General features: G+C 34.7%; 3 protein-coding genes and 1 pseudogene across 5 annotated transcripts; 2 read left to right on the top strand and 2 right to left on the bottom strand.

Moving 5' to 3' along the window:
• The first annotated feature begins 1,329 nt into the window (after positions 1 to 1,329).
• On the top strand, positions 1,330 to 8,639 carry LOC146949978 (putative pentatricopeptide repeat-containing protein At3g23330; annotated as a pseudogene).
• Positions 8,640 to 8,908: 269 nt separating this feature from the next.
• On the bottom strand, positions 8,909 to 11,460 carry LOC146949977 (HSP20-like chaperones superfamily protein). Of its 2 annotated transcripts, XR_015027410.1 has the most exons (3): positions 11,112 to 11,460; positions 9,311 to 9,740; positions 8,909 to 9,215 (listed from the first exon to the last, which is right to left on the bottom strand). XR_015027410.1 is itself a non-coding variant. In XM_085745963.1 (2 exons), exons 1-2 carry the CDS (start codon positions 11,419 to 11,421, stop codon positions 9,484 to 9,486), a joined length of 567 nt encoding a protein of 188 aa, XP_085602089.1. In that variant the 5' UTR covers positions 11,422 to 11,460; the 3' UTR covers positions 9,281 to 9,483. The 2 variants fall into 2 exon arrangements, 1 of the variants encoding a protein (XP_085602089.1); XM_085745963.1 differs by lacking the exon at positions 8,909 to 9,215 and having other exon boundaries at positions 9,281 to 9,740.
• Positions 11,461 to 16,461: 5,001 nt separating this feature from the next.
• On the top strand, positions 16,462 to 22,535 carry LOC146949976 (formin-like protein 5). Of its 2 annotated transcripts, none has more exons than XM_085745961.1 (7): positions 16,462 to 16,878; positions 16,985 to 17,319; positions 18,246 to 18,738; positions 19,252 to 19,897; positions 20,125 to 20,327; positions 20,872 to 21,107; positions 21,431 to 22,535. In XM_085745961.1, exons 2-7 carry the CDS (start codon positions 17,155 to 17,157, stop codon positions 22,304 to 22,306), a joined length of 2,619 nt encoding a protein of 872 aa, XP_085602087.1. In that variant the 5' UTR covers positions 16,462 to 16,878; positions 16,985 to 17,154; the 3' UTR covers positions 22,307 to 22,535. The 2 variants fall into 2 exon arrangements, with proteins under 2 accessions (XP_085602087.1, XP_085602088.1); XM_085745962.1 differs by having other exon boundaries at positions 16,510 to 16,878; positions 18,232 to 18,738.
• A 998-nt stretch (positions 22,536 to 23,533) lies between these two features.
• Positions 23,534 to 24,454, bottom strand: LOC146949975 (putative histone H2A.3). The gene is made up of 2 exons (XM_085745959.1): positions 24,159 to 24,454; positions 23,534 to 23,952 (listed from the first exon to the last, which is right to left on the bottom strand). The coding sequence occupies exons 1-2, from the start codon at positions 24,345 to 24,347 to the stop codon at positions 23,743 to 23,745; spliced, it is 399 nt and encodes a 132-aa protein (XP_085602085.1). The 5' UTR covers positions 24,348 to 24,454; the 3' UTR covers positions 23,534 to 23,742.
• Positions 24,455 to 25,089: the final 635 nt, after the last annotated feature.

Here is a 25,089-nt window from a genome sequence, read left to right as displayed (position 1 = left end):
ATTATTATATGGATCCATTTCAGTAAAGAGAAGATTAAAACTTCAAAATAAAAGCTAATAGAAAGATAATAATAATATTAAGATAGTGAAAAACTTGGTTTTTTTTTCTGTATCCAAATCAAATGAACCAAGTCTCTATTTATAGACAAATATAAAATCATGAATTTTGATAAAAAAATAAAAAAAAAAATAATTTCGAATGAAATAATTGAGTTCAAATTATTAAGATGAGAAAAATTCACACAGCCAATCAGGAACAAACATGTGGCAACACTTATCCTCTCAACCATTTCTCTCTCCACGCCTGCTGCTTCACTTCCCACTGTCGGCGCGTGTGCCACACGCGCCTGTTTCAGCAAACCGAAACTTGCCACGTCGCCCTTTGTCTGCAGCTTCAATAGACATGGCAACGGGGCAGATCGGGGACGGATTTAAGTATCCCCGTCCCCGCCCCCAAACTATATTGGGGATAAAAATTGAACACCCAACCTCGCCCTCAATGGGGACGGGTCTCCCGGCCCCGCCCCTACCCCCACCTGCGAAAACTCTATTTTTTATAAAATATTTAAAAAATGCATATTTTTTCATTTTTTTCTTAGCAACAAAAAACAATAATTATATTAATAATTAAATACCTAATAAGCTTTTTTTCAAGAGAGTAAAATAATTATAATAAATGTTTATAAAGAGTAATAATATATTAAAATAAGTTGGTGCTTATGGAAATAAGATTATAAAATTTAATAAAGTAAATTTCAAAAAGCGGGTGCGGGGCGGGTGTAAGCATCCCCCGTTCCCGGCCCCGTCCCCGTACTAAAAATCTAAATTTCCCCCACACCCGCATCCAATTAAATCGGCTTTTCCCCGTTAAATTCAGGGCAGAGGCGACCTGGTGTGGCGGGGGCGGGTTATGTTGCCATGTCTAAGCTTCAACATATTTAAACCATTCAACATCTCTTTCCTCCATATCATCTCTCAACAAAACTCAACACACCATTGCACATTCACCACATGTTGAAAGTGGAATTGTCATTGCACATGGTCTAACTTCCAAAGATGCGTGTGTAATTTTTTAATTTTAAATAAAATGCAAAATTCAAGACATCATTAATTAAAATAAAATAATTTAAAAAAGAAAATTAAAAGCAAATTTATCTCTCTCATTGCCACCAAACCCAGAAGAACTTCAATCTTCTTCCTCTGCTTCATCAAATACAACTAAAAACCCACAATCCTTTGAACAAATTCCAAATCTGTCATCTAGACATAACTCAAATCGAAGCATATCAAACAACACTCACAAATGCCTATATCGATCCACCATGGCATTTAGTGGGTTTTGCTTTTGCACGATATATGATTCGCAAAACACAGCATTTTTCATTCAAACAACACAAGTTTTTGAAAACGTATTTCCCTTCAAAGATACACATTGAATCAGATATCTTCATCATTCCAGTGAAGCAATGGTGTCTCCATCTCTCTCCACCAACCTCCCTTCTCATCTCAGTCTTAAACTCCTCAAGGAAGCCTTGGACGTGCGAAATTTCAAGCGTGCCCGCCAACTGTTTGATAATATTCCTCAACCAGACAACACTGCTTCTTCAACTCTTATTTCAGCTTTAACCACTCATGGTCTTCCAAATGAAGCCATTAACATCTATACTTCGTTGCGGGCACGTGGGATCAAACCCAACGTACCTGTGTTTATGGCTGTAGCCAAGGCTTGTGCTGCTTCTCGTGATGCTTTGAAAGTCAAGGAACTTCACAATGATGCAACTCGGTGTGGGGCGATGTTTAATGTTTTTTTGGGCAATGCATTGATTCATGCTTACGGTAAATGTAAATGCGTTAAGGGTGCACAACGTGTTTTTGATGATATGGTTGTTACAGATGTGGTTACATGGAACTCGTTGACCGCGTGTTATGTGAATTGTGGATTTCCAAAGAAAGGTCTTAATGTTTTTCGTGAAATGGGATGGAATGGGGTGAAACCGGATACAGTGGCTGTGTCTAGCATTTTGTCTGCGTGCTCAAAATTGCAAGATTTGAAATCAGGTAAAGAAATCCATGGATTTGCAGTGAGACATGGTATGGGAGAAAATTTGTCTGTTTGCAATGCCCTTGTGAACCTGTATGCAAAATGTCTATGTGTAAGCGAAGCTCAAGCGGTGTTTGATTTGATGCCTCATCAAGAAGTTGCGTCTTCTAATGGAGTTTTAACGACATTCTTCACAAACAAAGATGTGGTTTCTTGGACCTCATTGTCCTCGTGCTATGTCGAATGTGGATTTCCTCAAAAGGGTCTAAATGTTTTTCGTGAAATGGTATGGAATGGGGTGAAACCGGATCCAGTGACTGTGTCTAGCATTTTGCCTGCGTGCTCAAATTTGCAAGATTTGAAATCAGGTAAAGAAATCCATGGATTTGCAGTGAGACATGGTGTGGTAGAAAATTTGTTTGTTTGCAATGCCCTTGTGAACCTGTATGCAAAATGTCTATGTGTAAGAGAAGCTCAAGCGGTATTTGATTTGATGTCTCATCAAGAAGTTGTGTCTTCGAATGGAGTTTTAACGACATACTTCACAAACAAAGATGTGGTTTCTTGGACCTCATTGTCCGCGTGCTATATCAATTGCGGATTTCCTCAAAAGGGTCTAAATGTTTTTCGTGAAATGGGATGGAATGGGGTGAAACCAGATTCAGTGACTGTGTGTAAAATCTTGCCTGCGTGCTCCGATTTGAAAGATTTGAAATCAGGTAAAGCTATTCATGGATTTGCGGTGAGACACAGGATGGTGGAAAGTGTGTTTGTTTGTAGTGCCCTTATGAGCTTGTACAGAAAATGTCTACGTGTAAGAGAAGCTCAAGCTGTATTTAATTTGATGCCTCATCGAGAAGTTGAGACTTGGACCTTGTTGTCCTCGTGCTATGTCAATTGTGGATTTCCTCAAAAGGGTCTAAATGTTTTGCGCGAAATGGGATGGCATGGGGTGAAACCGAATGCAATGACTGTGTCTAGCATCTTGCCTGTGTGCTCGGATTTGAAAGATTTGAATTCAGGTAAAGAAATTCATGGATTTGCGGTGAGACACGGGATGGTAGAAAATCTGTTTGTTTGTAGTGCCCTTGTAAACTTGTACGGAAAATGTCTACGTGTAAGAGAAGCTCAAGCTGTAGTTAATTTGATGCATCATCGAGAAGCTGTTTCTTCGAATGGAAATGTGGTTACTTGGAACTCATTGTCCTCGTGCTATGTCAATTGTGGATTTCCTCAAAAGGGTCTAAATGTTATTCGCGAAATGGGATTGAATGGGGTGAAACCGAATCCAGTGACTTTGTCTAGCATCTTGCCTGCATGCTCAGAACTGAAAGATTTGAAATTAGGTAAAACAATTCATGGATTTGCAATGAGACATGCTATGGTAGATGATTTGTCTGTTTGCAATGCCCTTGTGAACCTGTATGCAAAATGTCTATGTGTAAGCGAAGCTCAAGCGGTGTTTGATTTGATGCCTCATCAAGTTGTGTCTTCGAATGGAGTTTTAACGACACACTTCACAAACAGAAATGTGGTTTCTTGGACCTCGTTGTCCTCATGCTACGTCGAATGTGGATTTCCTCAAAAGGGTCTAAATGTTTTTCGTGAAATGGTATGGAATAGGGTGAAACCGGATCCAGTGACTGTGTCTAGCATTTTGCCTGCGTGCTCAAATTTGCCAGATTTGAAATCAGGTAAAGAAATCCATGGATTTGCAGTGAGACATGGTATGGTAGAAAATTTGTTTGTTTGCAATGCCCTTGTGAACCTGTATGCAAAATGTCTACGTGTAAGAGAAGCTCAAGCGGTGTTTGATTTGATGCCTCATGAAGAAGTTGTGTCTTCGAATGGAGTTTTAACGACATACTTCACAAACAGTGATGTGGTTTCTTGGACCTCGTTGTCCTCGTGCTATGTCGAATGTGGATTTCCTCAAAAGGGTCTAAATGTTTTTCGTGAAATGGTATGGAATGGGGTGAAACCGGATTCAGTGACTGTGTCTAGCATTTTGCCTGCGTGCTCAAATTTGCAAGATTTGAAATCAGGTAAAGAAATCCATGGATTTGCAGTGAGACATGGTATGGTAGAAAATTTGTCTGTTTGCAATGCCCTTGTGAACCTGTATGCAAAATGTCTATGTGTCAGAGAAGCTCAAACAATATTTGATTTGATGCCTCATTGAGATGTTTTGTCATGGAGTGGAGTTTTAACGGCATATTTTACAAACAAAGAATACAAGAAGGTAATCCGAATCCAAATAGACGGAAGTGGCAGCGCATCAACATTGATGTGCATTTCTTGATTCTGTATTCGTAGATGCACATGCTGCACGGCATACCTTTATAAGGTATATTAATGACTGAAATCATTTACTACATGTAAACACATGCTTTTTTTTCCAGCAGGTTATCCGAATCCATATATCTCCTCACTACAAGTGTAGTTCACAATAGTCCTTTGCTTTGTTCTTTGATAATCACTGTCAATGAAAATATCAATTGATAAACAACTCTATTTTTAAAAAAGCAATTGCGCATTAGGTAATTTTATACACAATAATTTTGTTTTTATTACCTTCTTGCGTCTTTATATTACATCATTACAAGGCATGCTCATAATTACTGATATTAGATTGATATTTGAGAGTTATAACTTTCTTAAGTGTTTAGTATCAATTTGCATAGATGGTTACAAACTCACGTTTCAATTTTAATCTGTTTCTGCATAATTGAATCTTATGCCACGTCTTATCCTTGAGCATGATCAGAACCCTTTTTGATCTTTGGCATTTTAATTTCTAAGAATATATCATTATATATGAATGCTTGTATATTCTTCCAATCTGCATCCTCTGGCATCTCAAGCCTTCTTACATATCCATTTTCCCACCAATGACTGCACCTCCCAATCATTTGTCTGAATCTACTTTGCTGCTTCCATTGTCCACTGATTTTCACCACCTTCCCTTTATCGACATGGTATTGAATGTTGTTTTTCTCAGTGCCTGTTTTGACGAACCACTAGTGTCACAGAAATTTCCACTAGTTAAGCACTATATACCAAAGAAAACTAACTAGATAGATCCCTAAAAAAAAAAACTAACTAGATATATTGTTTTTTTTTTGGTAGTGACTAACTAGATATATTGTATTGAACATATTGAGTATCCAAATTTAGTTGCATAAAAAAAAACATATTGAGTATCTTGATGTAACTTTTGGTTGATGAAGTATGACCACAGGATTACTCCTTTACTTTTTGGTTTGTAAAATAGTTTAGCTTTTTTTTTTTTTTTTTGACGAGAATAGTTTAGCATTATTATTTATAAATAAATTGAAGGTCACGTTTAAAATGTATACCTTGTATATGACACATAGGGTTCATGCTACTGCTTACAAGACTAGAGGTTTACATATTGTCATGTTTGTTCTTTGTATGGAGAAGAGCTCTCTTTGTATTCAAAAGAAAGTCCTAAGTGAGATATGGAAACCTATCTAGGTATATAAGGATGACCCATAAGAACAGAAAGTCATAAGTCGAATATGGAAACCTATCTAGGTAAATAAGAATGACCCACAACTATCTTATATTCTTTTTGATGATGATGTTATGCTATTTTGTGAAGTTAGTATTGAACAGGTTGAAGTTGTTATGGATACCTTGTTCGATTTTTCTACTGTTTTGGGATTAAGGATAAATGTCATTAGGTGTTGGTGTTGTTGTGCGCAACGACGATAGAGATTGGATAGTTGATTTTTTTCTCACTATGAAGTTGGAGATGATGTGTTGTTGACCGAGTTGCGTGCTATCTAAACGAGTCTTGGTTTATGTCGCAACAAATGCTATAACATTATTTGTGAGAGTGATTGTTTGGAAGTGGTTGAGTTAGTTGTTGTTGGTCATAATCATACCTTGCACACTTATGCTATTGACATCCTTCATATTAGAGATGATTTACATGAGAATGGTAACACTACATTGATGCATGTTATTAAGGAACAAAATATGTGTGCAAATTTTATGGTTAAGGAGGGATCGCATTCAAAGTGCTCTTCTCACTGAGACTGCCCCTCCACCTCCCGAGAGATAAGCTTGAAACTTCGTTTCTGCTTTCTTTTTTTTTCTTTTTGTTTTGCCTCGTTACTTTTTTTTAGATGGCTATGCCTTGTTAATTTGTAACACTAAAAAAATGCCTTTTTTGAGAAGCTTGAACTCAATCATTTAGTTTTTTTTTGTTTTGTTTGTAAATGATAGAAAATAAATTATTATTTTTCAAATAACAACTCATTTAGCTATTAATTTAAGGTTAAATTACATCAGCTGTCCTTTAAGTTTGGAGTTTGTAACACATATGTCTTTAATTTATTTTTGTTTCACATCAATCCTTTAAGTATATAAATGTTTGCATTGTTACCTTGTCAACTTTACGTTGCAAAAAAGTCGACTTGGTCGTTAAGTTGGTGACATGAAAGTTATAGTGTTGATGTGGCGATACAAATCAGTAAATAAAAAAAGGTCAAATTACATCATAGGTCCTTTAAGTTTTTGATTTCTAACATATGGTTCCTCTAAGTTATTTTTTCTCCCATAATTATCCTTTAACTATTAAACCATTTGCAAAGTTAACCTTTCATTTACATTCCTTTAAAAAAAAAGCAGAGTTGACAGATAAATGTATGACATGGTTGTTTTTTTTTTTGGTAGGGGTATGACATGGTTGTTTAACATGTGACGTGGCAATTCAATTCCAAGTAATTTAGCCTTAATTTAAATATCGGGTGTATGAGTAGTACGTTCGAATTTTCTACTCTGTCTTTGATTATAAGATCATTTACAAAAAAAATGTTTTTTATAAATAAAAGACTATCTACAAATTTCTAAATGCATTCATTATTCTTTTTCCAACTATACCCCTTATCAATATTATCAGTTGTCTTTGAATATTAAAAATCAGCATCGAATGTATTTATACGACAGTTTAGTAATAATTACATGCATTTGTTTCCGTTTGTCGAGCCATTTGATTTTAGCATGGTTGTTTATTTTATGCTAACTAACTGAATTGAATTCATCTTTAAAAAAAAAAAAAACTGAATTCAATTGAATTCAGTGTGTTTTCAAATAACTATTTCACATAGTAACACAAGTTAACGTATTTCCCTTCAAAAATCTACCTTGAATCAATTATCTCCATCCCCCAAAGCAATGGTGTCTCCATCTCTCTCTACCAACATCCCTTCTCACCTTGGTCTTAGGCTCCTAAGGGTAGCTTTGAACGTGCGAGATTTCAAGCGTGCTCGCCAACTGTTTGATAATATTCCTCAACCAGACTCCACTACTTCTTCAACTCTTATTTCAGCTTTAACCACTCATGGTATTCCAAATGAGGCCATAACATCTATACTTCGTTGCGGGCACGTGGGATCAAACCCGACATGCCTGTGTTTATGGCTGTAGCCAAGGCTTGTGCTGCTTCTCGTGATGCCTTGAAAGTCAAGGAAGTTCATAATGATGCAACTCGGTGTGGGGTGATGTCTGATGTTTTCGTTGGCAATGCATTGATTCATGCATATGGTAAATGCAAATGCATTGAGGGTGCACGACGTGTTTTTGACAATTTGGTTGTTAGAGGAAGGAGTCCAGATATTCAATTCAATGAGTAAGGATCATCGTGTTGAACCTAATGCTATACATTATTCATGTGTGGTCGATATCTATAGCCGTGCTGGTCGCCTCGATGAAGCGTACGGTATGAGTTTATACAAATAATGCCTATGGAACCAACTGCTGGTGCTTGGAAATCACTCCTTGCTGGTTGTAGGGTTTATAAGAATGAGGAGTTGGCGAAAATTTCAGCTAAGAAACTATTTGAGATTGAGCCAAGCAGATCTGACAACTATGTTGCTTTATGCAACATTCTTGTTACTGCCAAATTATGGAGTGAAGCTTCAAAAATCAGAATGTTGATGAAAGAGAGTGGAATTACAAAAACTCCAGGATGTAGTTGGCTTCATGTGGGAAATAGAGTTCACACCTTTGTTGCTGGAGACAAAAGTAATATGGAGAATGATAAAATCTATAACTTTTTGGATGAGTTGGTTGAGAAAATAAAAGCGGCTGGATATAAGCCTGACACTGATTATGTTCTGCATGATATCGATCAAGAGGAAAAAGTTGAGAATCTTTGTAAGCATAGTGAGAAGCTTGCCGTTGCATTTGGGATACTTAATTTGAATGGACAGTCGACAATACGAGTTTTTAAGAATTTGAGAATATGTGGTGATTGTCACAATGCCATTAAGTATATGGCTAAGGTTGTTGGTGTGATGATTGTTGTCAGAGACTCCTTCAGGTTTCATCATTTCAAAAATGGAGATTGTTCTTGTAATGATTTCAAAAATGGAGATTGTTCTTGTAACTATTTGACTCAGATTATTGGGAATAAGGGGTCACAATGATCCTATCTGAGCCTTTCCAACTCAAATTTTATTAGACTGTTTTACTATGTGTACAGTAGGAAAATACAATTCTTGTGATTTCAAAGAGTTGTATACATTATCAACTACACATACAATTTCTTCTTGATTCTCAACTTCCACTATCTCTCTCAGTCGGTCGTAAAAAAAATGGTTATAGTTACAACTTTATTATGATTCATTTGACGGCAAATTCGACAAGAGAAAAAGAAAACGATTGGCGCATGAGTTCGCATATCCTCACCCTACATCTCCATCTTTGCTACGCCTTAAACCTTGGCACCAGGTTTCTCTCTTCCTCTCCCCCCTAATTCATTCTTTTATTTATTTCCTCTATTCAATCATGCCTTTTTCTTTGCATCACATCCCTTTTCTGTAGGTTGTTCCTGCATTTATTTTGTTTTTTTTTTTTGTAAATTTTGACAGACGTTTTGATGAGAAGACAAATAGACGGAAGTGGCAGTGCATCAACATTGATGTGCAGAAAAATGTACTACGATCAATTAGTGCATTTCTTGATTCTGTATTCGTAGATGCACATGCTGCACGGCATACCTTTATAAGGTATATTTATGACTGAAATCGTTTACTACATGTAAACACATGCTTTTTTTTTTCCAGCAGGTAATCCGAATCCATCTATCTTCTCACTACAAGTGTAGTTCACAATAGTCCTTTGATTTGTTCTTTGATGATCACTGTCAATGAAAAAAACAATTGATAAAGAACTCTATTTTTAAAAAGGCAATTGCGCATTAGGTAATTTTATACACAATAATTTTGTTTTTATTACCTTCTTGCGTCTTTATATTACATCATCACAAGGCATGCTCATAACTACTGATATTAGATTGATACTTGAGAGTTATAACTTTCTTAAGTTTTTAGTATCAATTTGCATAGATGGTTACAAACTCACTTTTCAATTTTAATCTGTTTCTGCATAATTGAATCTCAAGCCACATCTTATCCTTGAGCATGATCAGAACCCTTTTTGATCTTTGGCATTTTAATTTCTAAGAATATGTCATTATATGTGAATGCTTGTATATTCTTCCAATCTGCATCCTCTGGCATCTCAAGCCTTCTTACATATCCATTTTCCCACCAATGACCACACCTCCAATCATTTGTCTTTGAGTCTCTTTGCTGCTTCCATTGTCCACTGATTTCCACCACCTTCCCTTTATCAACATGGACTTGAATGTTGTTTTTCCCAGTTCCTGTTTTGAAAAATAACTGGTGTCACAGAAATTTCCACTAAGAGTGTGTTTGGATGAGGCAATTGAAAATACTAGGAAATTGAGAATTCTAAGCAAAATTATAGGGATCATCAATCTGTAAAATTTGAAAAATTAAATAGGGACATGTGTGCAAGTTTTTAAATATGGAAAGGGCACTTGTTAAGGACTAATTTTTGTTAGCATGACCCTTTAAATATATATAAGGACTAATCTACAAAATTTTATAAAAAAAAACAAGTACTAATTTGAGATTCACATTCACATTTTATATGATACGGAAGGTGATAAGTATCCAAGAACTTGGGGAACCCTCCCTTAGAAGCTAGTTATCAACGGGGAAGAACCAAGCTACTTTCACCGAACATCCCATACTACTTGATGTGGGACTTTGACACCCCATAATACTGAAGTCCCTATCCTAGCAACGTCTCTGAGAGGCAACATCCCGACGGCTGATACTCTACGGTGCTATACTTGGGCTTTTTTAGTCAGCCCCTTCGTAGGTATTGCCATTTTTGAGTCATCGACATGGGGAATACTCCTTTAAAAACTAGCTATTAAGGGGGAAGAACCAAGCTACTTCCAGCAAATATCTTATACTATTCCATGTGGGATTTGGGCACCCCATACTACCAAATCCCTATGGTAAGGAAATTCAAATTCTTAGGTTTTAGGTAGTATTTGAAATTCTCTAAATTTCGTGTTCACAAAACCTCATAAAATCTCTTTATTTTGAAAATTCTCCAAATTTATTATCAAAACAAAGTAATAATCCATATTAAAACATATGAATTATCCTCTGAAATTACATTACCTCATAAAATTTCCTTATCCAAACACACTAGCTAAATTTTGCCTCATGCACTTCTATGGTTCTATTGAAAGATTCACTATATAACAAGGTACCTGTTTATATGTAATAATAACAGCTAGTAAAGAAAACTTGATGTCTTCTCCCTTGTTTCAAATAATTTTGTGCCTGCAAATTTAATAAATAGTTCCTCCAATTTTGAGATATATTTTACTTACTCTTTTTTTTTCCAGGATTTAAAAATGATGATGCAATTTGATCATTTCAGTTTTGTTTAGCACAAGTTCAGTTTACATAGAGTATGTGAAGTGAGAAATTGACAATGTAAAGTTAAGGGCTTGTTTACTTTCTGAAAACATTTTCAATTTTCATAAAGCCTTCATCTGTGTGATGATTAACATTTAACATCATACAGATGAATGGTTTCAACTTTTATTTCTCTTTCCCTAAAAAAAAACTTTAATTTCTCTTATTTTATTAGGTTAAGTGAAAATTAAATCAGAAAATATGAAAAATAAATGCATTGTAATATTTGTTACCTGGTATTTCAGCTTTTAACATATAGCCCTCATCTGTGTGATGCCAATCCACAGTGGTTTGGTTGGAACTTCTTAGATGAGATAACAAAACATCTGACTCAAACTCCCATAGAGGAAATGCATCAGAAGGATCAAAGAATTTCCCAAACAACATTGGACTAAAAAGTGATCCATCACCAAAAACCTTGTGAACTGTTGGATTAGTCATGCTGAAGAATCTTTTGAAAGTTTCATCTCCTAATGAAACACACCATTTATTTGGAGTTTGATCATCTAAAATCACCTCAACCTTCTTGTTAGAACCAGCCATTGATTTCTTCTCAACAAAATTGTGAGGCTTTTTTGGTATAGAGAGAGAGTTTTGAGGTCTTTTCTCTTATAGTGAAAGAGAAGCTATTCTGATAATAAAACATATAGAATAAATTCCTTTGGAATTTTTGAAGGCTGTAAAGATATAAAGGAATATTTTCTTTTCATGACTTTTCTTCTCTCTAAAGAGAAAAGAAAACATGTCATGCCTATTGCGTATGGTTAACACATGATATGAAGAAAATGGAAAGTGATACTAATCAAAGTTAAAGCCTTGTAACACAAGTAATTGATGCTCTACATAATGAAGGAATTTTTTTAGGAATGTTAAATTGTAATTATGTGTATTATAATAAGCAACATTTATGCAATTCTATTTCTAGTAGCTGCTAAATTATATTCTGATTACTTAGATTTGGTGAATCATAATATTTTAGTCATGACATTGAAGTATGTTATAGTTTTCTGTTAGAAATGGATTTGGATTTCCTGTTATGATACAGTTATAGATCTTCACCGTCCGATCTCGAATCAATGACTTATGTTGTTTAACTTTAACTTATATTGTTTACAGAACATTCTGTGAAAACAGGCTTTGTTCTATTCAATGAATGTTCTGTAAAACTCTAGTTAAGGATAACTGTTTTCACAGAATTAGCACATATCCCTCAAGATGCTTTTTTAGCTGTTTGTCACGTGCAAGACATGACAATTGATGCTTACCTCTGTTAGATATATTGCTTGCACATGATAAATTAATGAATATAATTAAGGAATTTGCCATGGTGATTACTTTTAACAAGATCATCAAATTGTTGGAATCAGATAAGGAAGTAGCAGGTTTGCTAGGAACAACAGTGCACAAAAACGTTTTAACTTTTCCAAAACTCACTATTACGAAAATAATTAAATGAGGGATTGAAATTTTAGTGAAAATGAATTGAATCCTAGCTCCCGATCGCACAAAATCTATCAAGAGTTACCACCCGATCGTTGTATTTTTTTTTATCGATCTGCCACAGAATGTTTTTCTTCCATGCATAATCTTTTGAGATTCTTTAAAACAAGTAATTAGTGAATTTTTTTTGACACAAGTAATTACAGTAGAAACTCTATAAATTAATAATGTCAGGTCCGGAAAAATTTATTAATTTAGAGAGTTATTAATTTATCGATAAATTAATAATTTAAAGAGTTTTTAAGTAATTATACCGTACATACCAAACAAAAAGGCAAATTAGTCTATGCCTCTTAGAATTACGTTGCAGCGAACCTTGGGATTCAACGTAAATTAGTAACTACTGTGTTCATATGCATTGGAAATCAATAATGACTTTTGAAGTACAGTAACTACTGTGTTCATATTTCAATAGAGTGTAATATATTTTTTTCAGTTTCTATGAATTATTAATTTATGATTTTCTTGGGACCGAAAATTATAAAGGGATCTCCCGAAAAATTATTATCTTATTATTTTATCGAGTTTTTCAATTTTTTACATTGGCCCAAGTCGGGACCGGACAAATTTATTATTTTAGAGAGTTTATTAATTTACCGAGTATTAATTTAAAGAGTTTAGACCATCCACAATGCAGCACTCCATTTGGGTGCTTAAATGGGTCCCGACTGTACACGTCGTTCGTTTTATAATTAATACGTAATAAGCACCCAATCTCTCCAACCCAGCACCTCAAAATAATTATTAATTGGGTCCCAGCAATAACTATATATCATTACATTTTAACAATAATTTTTATACTCATTCATAATTATATAATTTTAAAATATTGAAATAATTTAATTATAAATTATTAAAAAAAAACAAACAAATTCAAAGAAGGAAAAAATAAAGTAATTAAGTACAGATTTTTTTTTAAGGAGTAATTGAATACAAGAAATGTCAACTAAAATTTCCAGCGGCTATGCTACAAGCAAATTCAAATTCAACTATTTTTTTTAGGGAATCAAATTCAACTATTATTTACAACTATTATATAATTATTTTTTAATATCAAAATAATACAATAATTAAATATATAAAAAAATAGAATTAAATGTACATGCGGAGCCCATGAGTAATAGGAGAGAGAGGGTGTCTATACAAGCACCCACCTTCATAAGCACCATATTCATTGGTGTCACAAAGGGGGTGCTTATTTACAATGGTGCTTAATAGGGGAAGGACTCCCCATTGTAGATGGTCTTATTATACTGTAGTGAAATATTTATGGTTTTTCTTACAGTGACAAGTAATGAGTCCTTTCCAATAGTTTTAGTCGCTTTACATTTGTGAAATATTATCACCAAATTCCATTAACTTCAAGATTCTTCATGATGTGTCTCTCCACAAAGCAAAGTTGTGAGAAAAGAATATTGCATGTCTTGGAACGAATATGGATGACTTTTGTCACGATGGACATTGCATATTTTTCTCCCTATATATATATAAATTAAACTATATCTTTTGTGGTAAGGACCGTCAGCTTTTGATCTATGGCAATGAGCTTAATAGGCATTGATAATTTTTAAGTATGGGGCATCTTAAGAGACTAGAAATTTTGTGGCAAAATGAGGCTTTGGAATCTACTCGATGGACGTTAGAATTTCTACACCATCGAATATTATCGACACATTGGATGATGGGAGCGGTTATGGTGCATAAGGAAATCCTTATGCACCGTGCATAAATCCCATTTGAAATATAATTGCTTCCCTACACCCCCAAGCGAAACCAAACGAAACAAAACGAAACAACACTACAACCGTGGAAATCATCATTTTAGTTCAATGATGATTTCAGAGTGTTGATTTGGTTTAATGACAGTCACAAATGTCCTTATTATAGTATTTTTGTATAAAATTATGCCAAAACCATTTTGCTGTAGAAATGGTTTCTGTGAGTTGTACTCCAAAACCATTAGATGTACTTAATGGTTTCCAGCAGGTGAAAAAAACTAAGGACCTAGAGTCATTGCCATCATTCAGTTTTGTTTTGACACAATTGGAGGAGGAGGAAAGAAATGGTTTCTGTGAGTTGTACTCCAAAACCATTTTGTTGTGGAAATGGTTTCTGTGTGTTGTACTCCAAAACCATTTTGATGTGGGAATGGTTTCCAGAAATTTTTGCTGTGGGAATGGTTTCCAGCAATTCATTTTTTGAGCTTTCACTACAAATCCATCAAACACTTTTCCAGCAAACAATCATCAGAATCACAAACACACTACAAATTTCGAATTCTTCTCTTCTCTTCTATCAATTTAGAATTCTTCTCTTCCGTGTCCTTTTTTTTTTTCGAATCTTTGAAGCTAGATCTAGGCATATGTGTTTGGTTTTCGAAAATTTTAAAGGTGGATTTGAGTTTAGAAAGAAAATGGATGTCGGATTCTTGAAATTTTTTTTTGAAAACGGAGGTTTTTGCTATCTCCGGCGCGGCGGCGCCGTCCTGTTGGGCCGACAGCCACCGCGCCGGCACTTGAAGAGGAGGTCGGAGAAGAAACTCTTTTGCAGAGCATCTCTCTCTATGTTTCAGACTTAGAGAGAGAAAGAGTGTTGGTTTATGACTTTTTTTTGTTTGAAGTTGTTTTTATACTGCCTTTTCTTATGTGAATCCAATGGTTGTGAAGTGTTTATACATGGTGTATAAGGAAATGGCTTATGCACCATAACTTTTGCCTTGGATGATGGATCATATACCAATAGTTTCTTCATTTATCTTTTATTTATTTATTATATATTAAAAAGCTCTTTCGCTTAACAGGTTGAGGCTTTGAAGAACCATGAGGTTGCTTTGTCTACACTAATTTTTTTTTTTTTAATTTATAAGTACATTTTTATATTTGTCAAGTAGCATGCGACTACATTCACACACTTTAAATGTATAGAAATAAGAAATTTGAGTTTGGACCATATGATCTCTACATATAATATCTGATAGCTACTTATTAAACTACACTTACAAGACAATATGATTAGGGACAAGTGTAATGTAATTATCATTCTTAATAATATGTTGACCCTAATAATATGTAGAGAATCTATCTTCTACTATTAAATTTCCATTCTTATACTATAAATTCTTTCACAAATAAAGATTAAATATGTAATGGACAAATGTAAGAGATAAAAATGATTGAAAAATTTAATGAAGGATTGTTCAGTTGATAAGGAGTTGACTCACGTATAAAGTTATTGGTTCAACTTTTGTTAGTGATGCGAAGACCTCTTTGATGGACAATCTATAAGTACCTTTATAAATGTTCTTTAAGCCGTGAGGTTTGCTCTGACCTTTATGATCTCCGGTTTCATAGTCCAAACTAAACTAAACTAAACTTTCGTATTCCAAAAAAGAAACTATAGGAAAAAAAACAAGAGAGGAAGGTAAGAGAGACAAGTATGATTTAATAGAGTGGAGAGAAATGATGATTTAATAGAGTGGAGAGAAATGGAAGGAGAGGATACAATCCCAATTAAATGTTGATCAATTTCAACAAAACTTTTCTTTTTGTGGTGGCCGGGTTTGAACTCTGGACCTTGCATATTTTTATGCATTGTCCATACCAACTGAGCTATGCTCACGAGGACCAATTTCAACAAAACTAAAGTATGAAAACTGACTTTTAAGAGAAATTAATATTAGTAATTTAGAGTTCCATTAAAATATAAATTATTGTTCCCTGATTCAATTGCTAGACTGATTTTTATTTTTTTTAAAATCTCAAATTAATATGTTTTCATTATTTTTGTGTTATGAGTACCATAGACAAAGATAGCATTATTAGCAACAAAAAGAAAAACATAGCCATAGATAGAGAGGTGATAATAATAATAATAATAATAATTTTTTTTTTTTGAAGGAATAATAATAATAATAAATAAAAGAACCTTTCAAGTAAAAAATAAAATAAAAACGATGTAGTAGTAATAATGAATCTCTAATTTTACAATGCTACGGTTCATGAATTTTAAAGTAAAATTAGAAAATTTTGAGGAAAAAAAAAAAAGATTTGCAGGAAAAAGAAAATAGCAAAAAGAAAATGAGAGAAAGAGAAAGAAAGGGTTAAAAGGAAAAATCTGTGTTTCTGAGTAGGTGCCAATGTCCTATTATCCAGAACAATTCATAGGACGGCCCTGTGCGTGAAAGGGTTCTCGCGCCAAACAATTTTCCCATCATCATCATCATCACAATTCACCAACTTCATCATCATCACTACAATATATGAAACTTGTTGTTACATTACAACCTTAAAAAAAGAAAAACAACAACATCATTGCTACATTTTCCAACATTATCTCATAATCAACAATATTGTCACACATTGTCTTTTTTTTCATTGATCCAACATCACGTGTGTTTTATGTTCCTTTCCTTGGATTGGTGGATCCTTGTAACATACCAAAAATATATACACAAAAAAATACCACTTTTGTGAATCTTTGCATTCACATTTGGAATTTCAGGTTGGTTTTAATTTATTATTATCTGTAACAATTATTAGTTTTTATTGAATGTGTAATACTTTGGCAATTTATTAGTTTTTTTTTTTTTTTTTGCATGTGATTTCAGAATTTTGATTCTTCTTCCTACATCCTTGGTGGGAATTGGTGGTGAATTTGTGCATATGCCTTCATGAAAGTGATATATATAGCTGTAATGAAAAATGATAGATTTTTGGATGATGAAGGCAATTTAGACATTTTATGGGCCTCGATGTTACAAGAAGCATATGAAGCACGATGGTAATAATTCAACAGTATATGGGTGTCATAAAGTGTACTTTTTGCATTGTTTTGGTTCTCAACATTGTAGCAGCTATAAGCATTGAAGAACACAAGGAAACAGATGAAGAATTCATTACCCAACTATTTGATCCTGCATCTGGACTATTGGATGAGGATACGGTGAGACTCACTTCACTAGTTATTTCCATTTACATAGCCTTTTAAGTTCCAATACTTTCATTATTTTAACACCCTCAAACAAATATTTGAGGAAAATTTAAGTGAACATGACGTAGTAGCATACATGTGATACTAAACTTGCACGATACCGTCTTGTTTGACACTCTTTCTCTTAGAAGTTATGTCAAGTCTAACTCAGCCCTACAAAATCAGCTTGTAAGATGAAGGGAATCTCTCATATCCCATCATACACCCCCTCACACCTATAACATAATATTTGGAGTGCAACCCGTGTGGTCTCATAATAGGTGCCCAAATGGATCTTAGTTAGGTTCCAATAATATCTTAAAATTTGGGTTGGACTTAATCCAACCATACAAAACCAGTTTGTCATGTGAGAGATGCCTCTTACATCTCATCACACACACCATCACGTCCAGGACTAGACAATTGAAGTGTGATATGTGTGATATGATATTAGGTGGTCCAATATATTTTGAATAGGCTCTGTACCATCTTAAAATTCGGATGATCCTTAGCACAACCCTAAAAAATCAACTTGTAAGGTGAGAGATGTCTCTTATATAATGTGGGAATATAACACTTTATATGGCTGGCTAGGGTTTGTGCTCTTTTCCATTAGTTTCAAAATCTATTCTTCCAAGTGTCTTGAGGATCGGCAGAGGTCATATAATTGCATATGGCTTGGTTTTGTTATGTACTTTCTGTTCTGCTCTGTCAAATTAAGCACTTAATTGATCAAGAAAGATTTTGTGATTTAAGAATATATTTATGCTTCTACTTCAACCAGATTTCAAATGTGAAGTTCAATAAACTTCCACATGTAATTATTGTTAAAGTGACTTATTACCAACCATTTCTTAGATGAGTGGACTCTAAAACGGGTTATAGTTTTATGACTTCAGGCAGAGATGCTATGGATTACTTGCAAGGAAGATTTGATTCATTTAAGGAAAGATATTGGAGATCTTGGCTTATGCATACCAAAGGAATCACCTAGTAGCACCAATGAAATTAGCTCAGAAATCAGATCAATATCAAGAAAAGACATACAAAAATTGATTAGTACTTGCAATCCACATTTGAAACAAAACTTTCTTAACTGTTTGAGAAAAAACGATGCTTATGTGGGATCGGTTTCATCCAGAAGATATCTACGTCATGTTTCGCCTCGACACTTGGGAGAAAAAAAAGACAAGAAAAAGAAGAAGTCGAAAAAAGACAAGAGTAGTGATCACAAGAAAAATGTTACGCATGCCATAGCTATAACTGCATTGGTGACATTTATATTTGCAGCATTTCTCTTTTTATGTTGTTGTAGATGTTGTGGAAGTGGTAGAGTTAGACAAACTGATGAAAGGCCACTTCTCAGCATGAGCAAGAGTGATTACTCTGTTGGTACATAACAAAAAAATTCATTCTCTCACAAGTAACACCTTTTTAATGCTATGTTATAGGGTTAAATGCAATTTCAGTCTCTTCGATTTTTCGCATTCACAATTTCGGTTCCCTGTTTCTAAATCCACGATTTTAGTCCCTCGATTTTAAAAGTGATTGACTTTTCCCCCAGTTATACATTTTGAGACTGAATTTCGATGGTGACGAGTGAGATACTTATGTGGCTACATGGTTGATGGTGCAACACTCTCTAGGGAGGTTCTTCAAATAGGGTGACCAAAACCAACCATGTATGCCACATAAGTTACTCACTTGCAATGTAATAAAAAATCAGCCGTAAATGCAAAGGTCGGGAAAATGTCACATATTTTAAAATTTGAGGAATCAAATTTGTGGATTTAAAAATTGAGGGATCAGAAAAATAGGGCGACTGAAATTGCAATTAAGCCTATGATGATGATGATGATGATGATATACTAGTCTTAACATGATGTACTTGAATCTTAATTACAGGTTCTTCTTCAAATAATAACCCTTCGAAAAATTCACTAAATGAGGAGAAACATGGTGTTCAATCAATAAGTAATGCTTTTGTTGATGAAAAAAAGAATGTAATGCAAGAAGATGCTCCAAGACCTTCATTTGACCTGAAACCTCCACCTGGTAGGGCAGGAAATGGTATTCCACCTTTGAAACCTCCTCCTGGAAGATCTGATCCTCTTTCAAATGAACCACAGTCAGTTAAGACTTCTGATTTTTCCGTTAATCCTCCTCCGCCTCCTCCACCTCCTGGAATAGAAACGCCTAGCAGTGGTGTCATTCCTCCCGCACTGAAGCCTAGTGGTGGCGGTCCTCCTCCACCTCCACCACCGAAACCTGGAAATGGTGGTCCTAAGCCTCCTCCACCACCACCAGCGAAACCGGGTGGTCCTCGTCCACCACCGCCTCCTAAGAGTGGTGTAAGAGCTCCTCCGCCATTTGGCCAAAAGGGTCCTAGACCTTTAGCTGGTGGATCAAAAGTTCAAGAAAAGGCTGTTGTTGGTTCAGAAGGTGAAGGTGATAGTCATAAAACTAAGTTAAAGCCTTTTTTTTGGGACAAGGTTCAAGCAAACTCAGATCAAACTATGGTTTGGAATCAACTCAAAGCAGGATCGTTCCAGTGAGTGATCGATCTTCTTCTTCCTTTTTAATTAAAATAGTACTAATGATCATTTTCAACTGTTTACGAGGAAATTTCAACTCTACCCCTTGATATTATAATGCCGAACTCTTACCACTGAGCTGACCTATCATAGACTCGTCCTTCTTTTGATGCAGATGAATAATAATTTACCATGGCTAGGTGTTACATAGCTAATTTTGTTGTTGATGATGAATATGTGACAGGTTTAATGAGGAAATGATGGAATCTCTTTTTGGATACACTCAACAGAATGATAAAATCAAAGGTGGACAGAAGAAAGAGTCTTCCTTACGTGATACACCTCAGTATATCCAAATCATTGACTCAAAGAAAGCACAAAATTTATCAATTCTCTTGCGAGCACTAAATGTGACACTAGAAGAAGTTCGTGATGCACTACTTGAAGGTTTTTTTCTGTTCCATCAATTTTCTTCTAGAAATGCATATAGCTACAAGAAGAAAATAATAGTATCGTCAGATTCTCTGGTGTGACACTAATAAGTAATTAGGGCTTTAATATGCGAACTTTATGTATCAATAGCCTAGAATTAATTTTATGTACTTGCAGTACCAATCAAACTATTTGAAACTAGCATATTTTTCATGCACTTGGGGAGGATTTAGTATGCTAGATTAGTTCTAACTTTTGATCAGTATGTAGCATTGACCCTTCACATTAAAGGCATGTCCGGTGTCCGATATGTGTCAGTATCTGACACGGACACATGGTTATATTCAACTGTTCCATTAAATTATTATCAATGACGACTTGTCAGTGTCTAGTGATTGGGTTTGTGCCAATACTTCATACGGATACATTCACTGAGGCACACAGAGCTCCTTTTGGATATTGGTCAAAATAGCTCCTTACATAGAAATGCAAAACAAATATAGTTTATTGTCACTAGTTCCACTTGTATGATACCTTTGATATGTTTTTGGTTGATCAGGAAATGAGCTCCCACCAGAATTCCTTCAAACCCTGATGAAGATGGCACCAACATCAGAGGAAGAACTAAAGCTTAGACTTTTCAGTGGTGGTCTTGCTCAACTTGGTCCGGCTGATCGGTTCCTGAAATCTCTGGTTGAGATTCCATTTGCTTTTAAACGAATGGAAGCATTGCTTTACATGACTACTCTTCAAGAGGAACTCGCTACAACCCGAGAGTCTTTTGCAACTTTAGAGGTAGGATCTCTAAATTTCATCACTCATTTGATACATTGCTTATACTCTATAGTCTTAATCTTACATGATAGTCATGACTGCTAAGCACCAACACTTCAGATTGTAACGTGTCTCCTGTGCTTGTTGTCTAACGTCAACACGACATCCTCACGTCGATGTGGTTACATTCAATAAAGACCACTTTTTTACATTATGACCGATGTTTACATGTCAATGTTAGACTACCAATGTTAATGTCAGGTTTATGTGTCTGTGTCCGTGCTTAACTCTTTTTATTTATCAAAATGAAAACCAATTGGATTCATTCCTTCATCTCGTTCCAGGTTGCTAGTAAGGAACTAAGAAACAGTAGACTATTCCTCAAGCTTCTTGAAGCTGTTCTTAAAACAGGAAACCGAATGAACGATGGAACATTTCGAGGAGGTGCACTTGCATTCAAACTTGATACACTACTAAAACTATCTGATGTAAAAGGAGTAGATGGAAAAATCACACTCTTACACTTTGTTGTTCAAGAGATAATCCGAACCGAAGGATTAAGAGCAGCCCGAGTGATAAAAGAGAGTAGTAGTTTCTCTAGTATAAAAACCGAGGACCTTCTTGAAGACATTAATCTTGAATCAGAAGATCATTACCGCGAACTCGGTCTTCAAGTTGTTTCGCGTTTGAGCAGTGAGCTTGAGAATGTGAAGAAAGCAGCAGCATTAGATGCTGATGGTTTAACAGGAACAACAGCTAGATTAGGCCATGGTCTTATAAAAACAAGAGATTTCATAAACAAAGAGATGGCGAACAATTTAGACGGTGATAAGGGGTTTTACGAGACCGTTAAGGGTTTTGTCGAGCATGCTGAGGCTGATGTCACAAATTTGTTAGAAGAAGAGAAGAAAATCATGGCTCTTGTGAAGAGTACTGGTGATTATTTTCATGGGAGTGCAGGAAGAGATGAAGGGTTAAGATTGTTTGTAATAGTACGTGATTTCTTAATAATGTTGGATAAGGTGTGCAAAGAGATTCAAAAAGCACCAAAGAAACCAACACCAAAGAATGTGAAACAAGATAAAGATACTGCTAGTTCTAGAGGTTCATCAAAGTCCGAAACTCATCGTCCACCGCCGTCAGATTTTCGCGAGCGATTGTTTCCAGCAGTGGTAGATAGGAGAGTGGATGATTTTAGTTCAGACGATGACAGTCCATAGGTTCAATTCAAGTTGAAAGTTGTACTGTAATATTTTTTTTTTTTTCATCAAATAGTTATGTCATTACTTACTATAGCATTGTTACATAGACATGACTATTTGATTGCTTACTTGTCTAATCTAATGCTTACTTGTCTAATCTAATCTTTGAAAAGGGTGATTGGGTTGTTGATCATTGATACTTTGAATGTATGTAGTAGAGTCATTGTTGGGTTTCCTTTTGTAGAAAGATGGTTAAATTGTGTATCTTCTTCAATGGTTTAAGTTGCATAGCATTAATGCTTCTCTAACTAAAATATTCAAATGTAGATAGACTTGGAATGCATATCATTAATGCTCCTCAAACTAAAATTTTCAAATTGACATAGACTTGGAAGGAGCTGACATCATTATTGTTGGTCGGTTGGGATTAGATTCATAATTTACTCGTGAAAAAACCACTTCTAGATAAGTAGTGATGTAAGTTTTCACTATAGTTTGTTTATTTGATTTTCCTAACTGGCAGACAAGTACTGCTTCATTTATATATGAATATGGTATATTTTTTTAACTTCATTCATTTTTTTGACAAATTAAAATCTAATGACCCCTTTTATATGTAAAATAGAGATAATGATGTGAGTTCATTTAAAGATAATTAAGAGGGGTCAATTCATTTTCTCAATAAAGTAAAAAGCATTTATTCAAAAGTAGTGCATGCAATTTTCCTACTTCAAAACAGCCCTATAATATTTGATGTTAGGATAGATTTCAACATTTCTATCAAAAAAAAAAAAAAAGAGATTTCAAGAGCATTATCTTCAAATGTTGTATTATGTAAAACAATAGAAACAAACAACCCAAGTAATCAAATAAAACATCATCCAAAGGTTATAAGAAAATCATCTTCACCAGATGCTGAGAATTTATGACACAATCTAGAGTGTACAAACTCTATAACTCCTAATGTGTTCAAAACCACAAATCAAATTACTCCAATTGCATTGAAATTCCAAATATAAACCTTTCAACAGTACACCAACAGCAAAATCATGATGAACATATAAACATCAGATAACAGCAAAATTCAAGCCCAAAATCCAAATTTACGATTTCTTATCCCTGGTTTAACAATCATAAGTCATCACTTCAAAAATGGTCATGATGATAATAACAGTCAATATATAAATTAAAACAAAATCAGAACTATAAGTATCACAAACATATAACCAAAGAACTGCGAAAAGATTGAAATACTAAAAAGGCCAAATTCATGAATTTTTTTCATTAATCTCTTCAAAAGGACCAAGCTTAGATAAATATATCCACATAAACATCATTAACTAAACCTCTAACTAGAACTACAATGCCCAAGACCCATTTAACACAATTAATAAACTAAATTTAACGATGATTCTTCAAAACTCAAGTTTTTTCATCTAAGATCTAAGAATCATTCATTCATCTTCAGTAGTACCCTTGGAGGGACCAGCCTTCTTTGGAAGCAACAAGTTGTGAATATTTGGCATAACACCACCATTAGCAATAGTAACATCACCAAGAAGCTTGCTCAATTCTTCATCGTTCCTCACAGCCAATTGAATGTGCCTTGGCACAATTCTTGTCTTCTTGTTGTCCCTTGCCGCATTTCCAGCCAGTTCCAAAACCTAATCACAAATTCAATTCAAAACCCTAATCAATCCAAATTAACCCAAAACACTTCAAATTCAACAAAAATAATCAATTTAAGTTGAAGTTAATCAAAAATTATGATAAATTACTAAAATTGGGGGAAAACCTAGTTGAACTATGAAACCCTAGATCTAGCGATGCGTGTGTGAAATTGAAGGTGAAAGGTGGCGGTGGAAATTACCTCAGCGGCGAGATATTCAAGAACAGCAGCGAGGTAAACAGGAGCACCAGCACCAACACGTTCAGCGTATTTTCCGGCCTTGAGGAATCTTGCGATTCTTCCGACGGGAAATTGAAGACCAGCTTTGCTGCTTCTTGAGGTGGCTTTCTTAGCAGCACCGGAACCTAGGGTTTTGCCTCTACCAGCCATTGATGAAGAGATTGAAATAACGAAATCGAAAAGAGAGATAGATTTGAAGAAAATTGAAGTATTTGAATCGGTGAGAGAAAATAGATGAATGAATGAATATTCAGAGTGATGAATTGAGGATGGTAACAAGGCTTTTATATTGTGAGATGGGGATGGATGGACCAATGAGAATGAATGACGCGGATCGATGCTTTCTGCCGTTGATTGTGTTTCATATGGACGGTTCAGATTAGTTTGTGGTGTGTGTATGACCGAAACAAGCCATTTTGAACACGAGTCTTCTTATATCTGTTTTTATTTGAATTTTTTTTTGGATTAAATATATGTTTTTTTTTTTTTTTAAAATTCGTAGATCAAATTTTCCTTAAAAATCCCTCCAAAAAAATTTCTTTAAATAAAAGACTCGGATTAATTTTTTTCTCCTACGAGTATTTTAAATATTCACTATGTCCCTTTTTATATGATCATTTTATAAAAACCTTGGATATTAATAAAAGTTGTCAAAGTAATGAATTTAAATCACGTGATTAGATGATACCAGCTTCTACACATATCTTTTGCTTTTCCTACATTCAAATAACACATGCCAATTGTTCTCACAATTATGCTAACAAAAGACGCATTCATCCTTTCAATTTGGTTCAATAAGGTCCGAGACATACATTATTTACAAGGTTAGATTCATTAGACTCATTAACTTAGAATTGTCCTGCTCCTTTATAGAAGCATCCTTCTATACACT

This window comes from Medicago sativa, chromosome 2, assembly GCF_051527215.1.
Source record: "Medicago sativa cultivar Bolivia chromosome 2, Bolivia_mono, whole genome shotgun sequence".
Classification (NCBI taxonomy): domain Eukaryota; kingdom Viridiplantae; phylum Streptophyta; class Magnoliopsida; order Fabales; family Fabaceae; genus Medicago; species Medicago sativa.
Note: the sequence above shows the minus strand (reverse complement) of the source record. Positions and strands in the feature narration are given on the sequence as shown.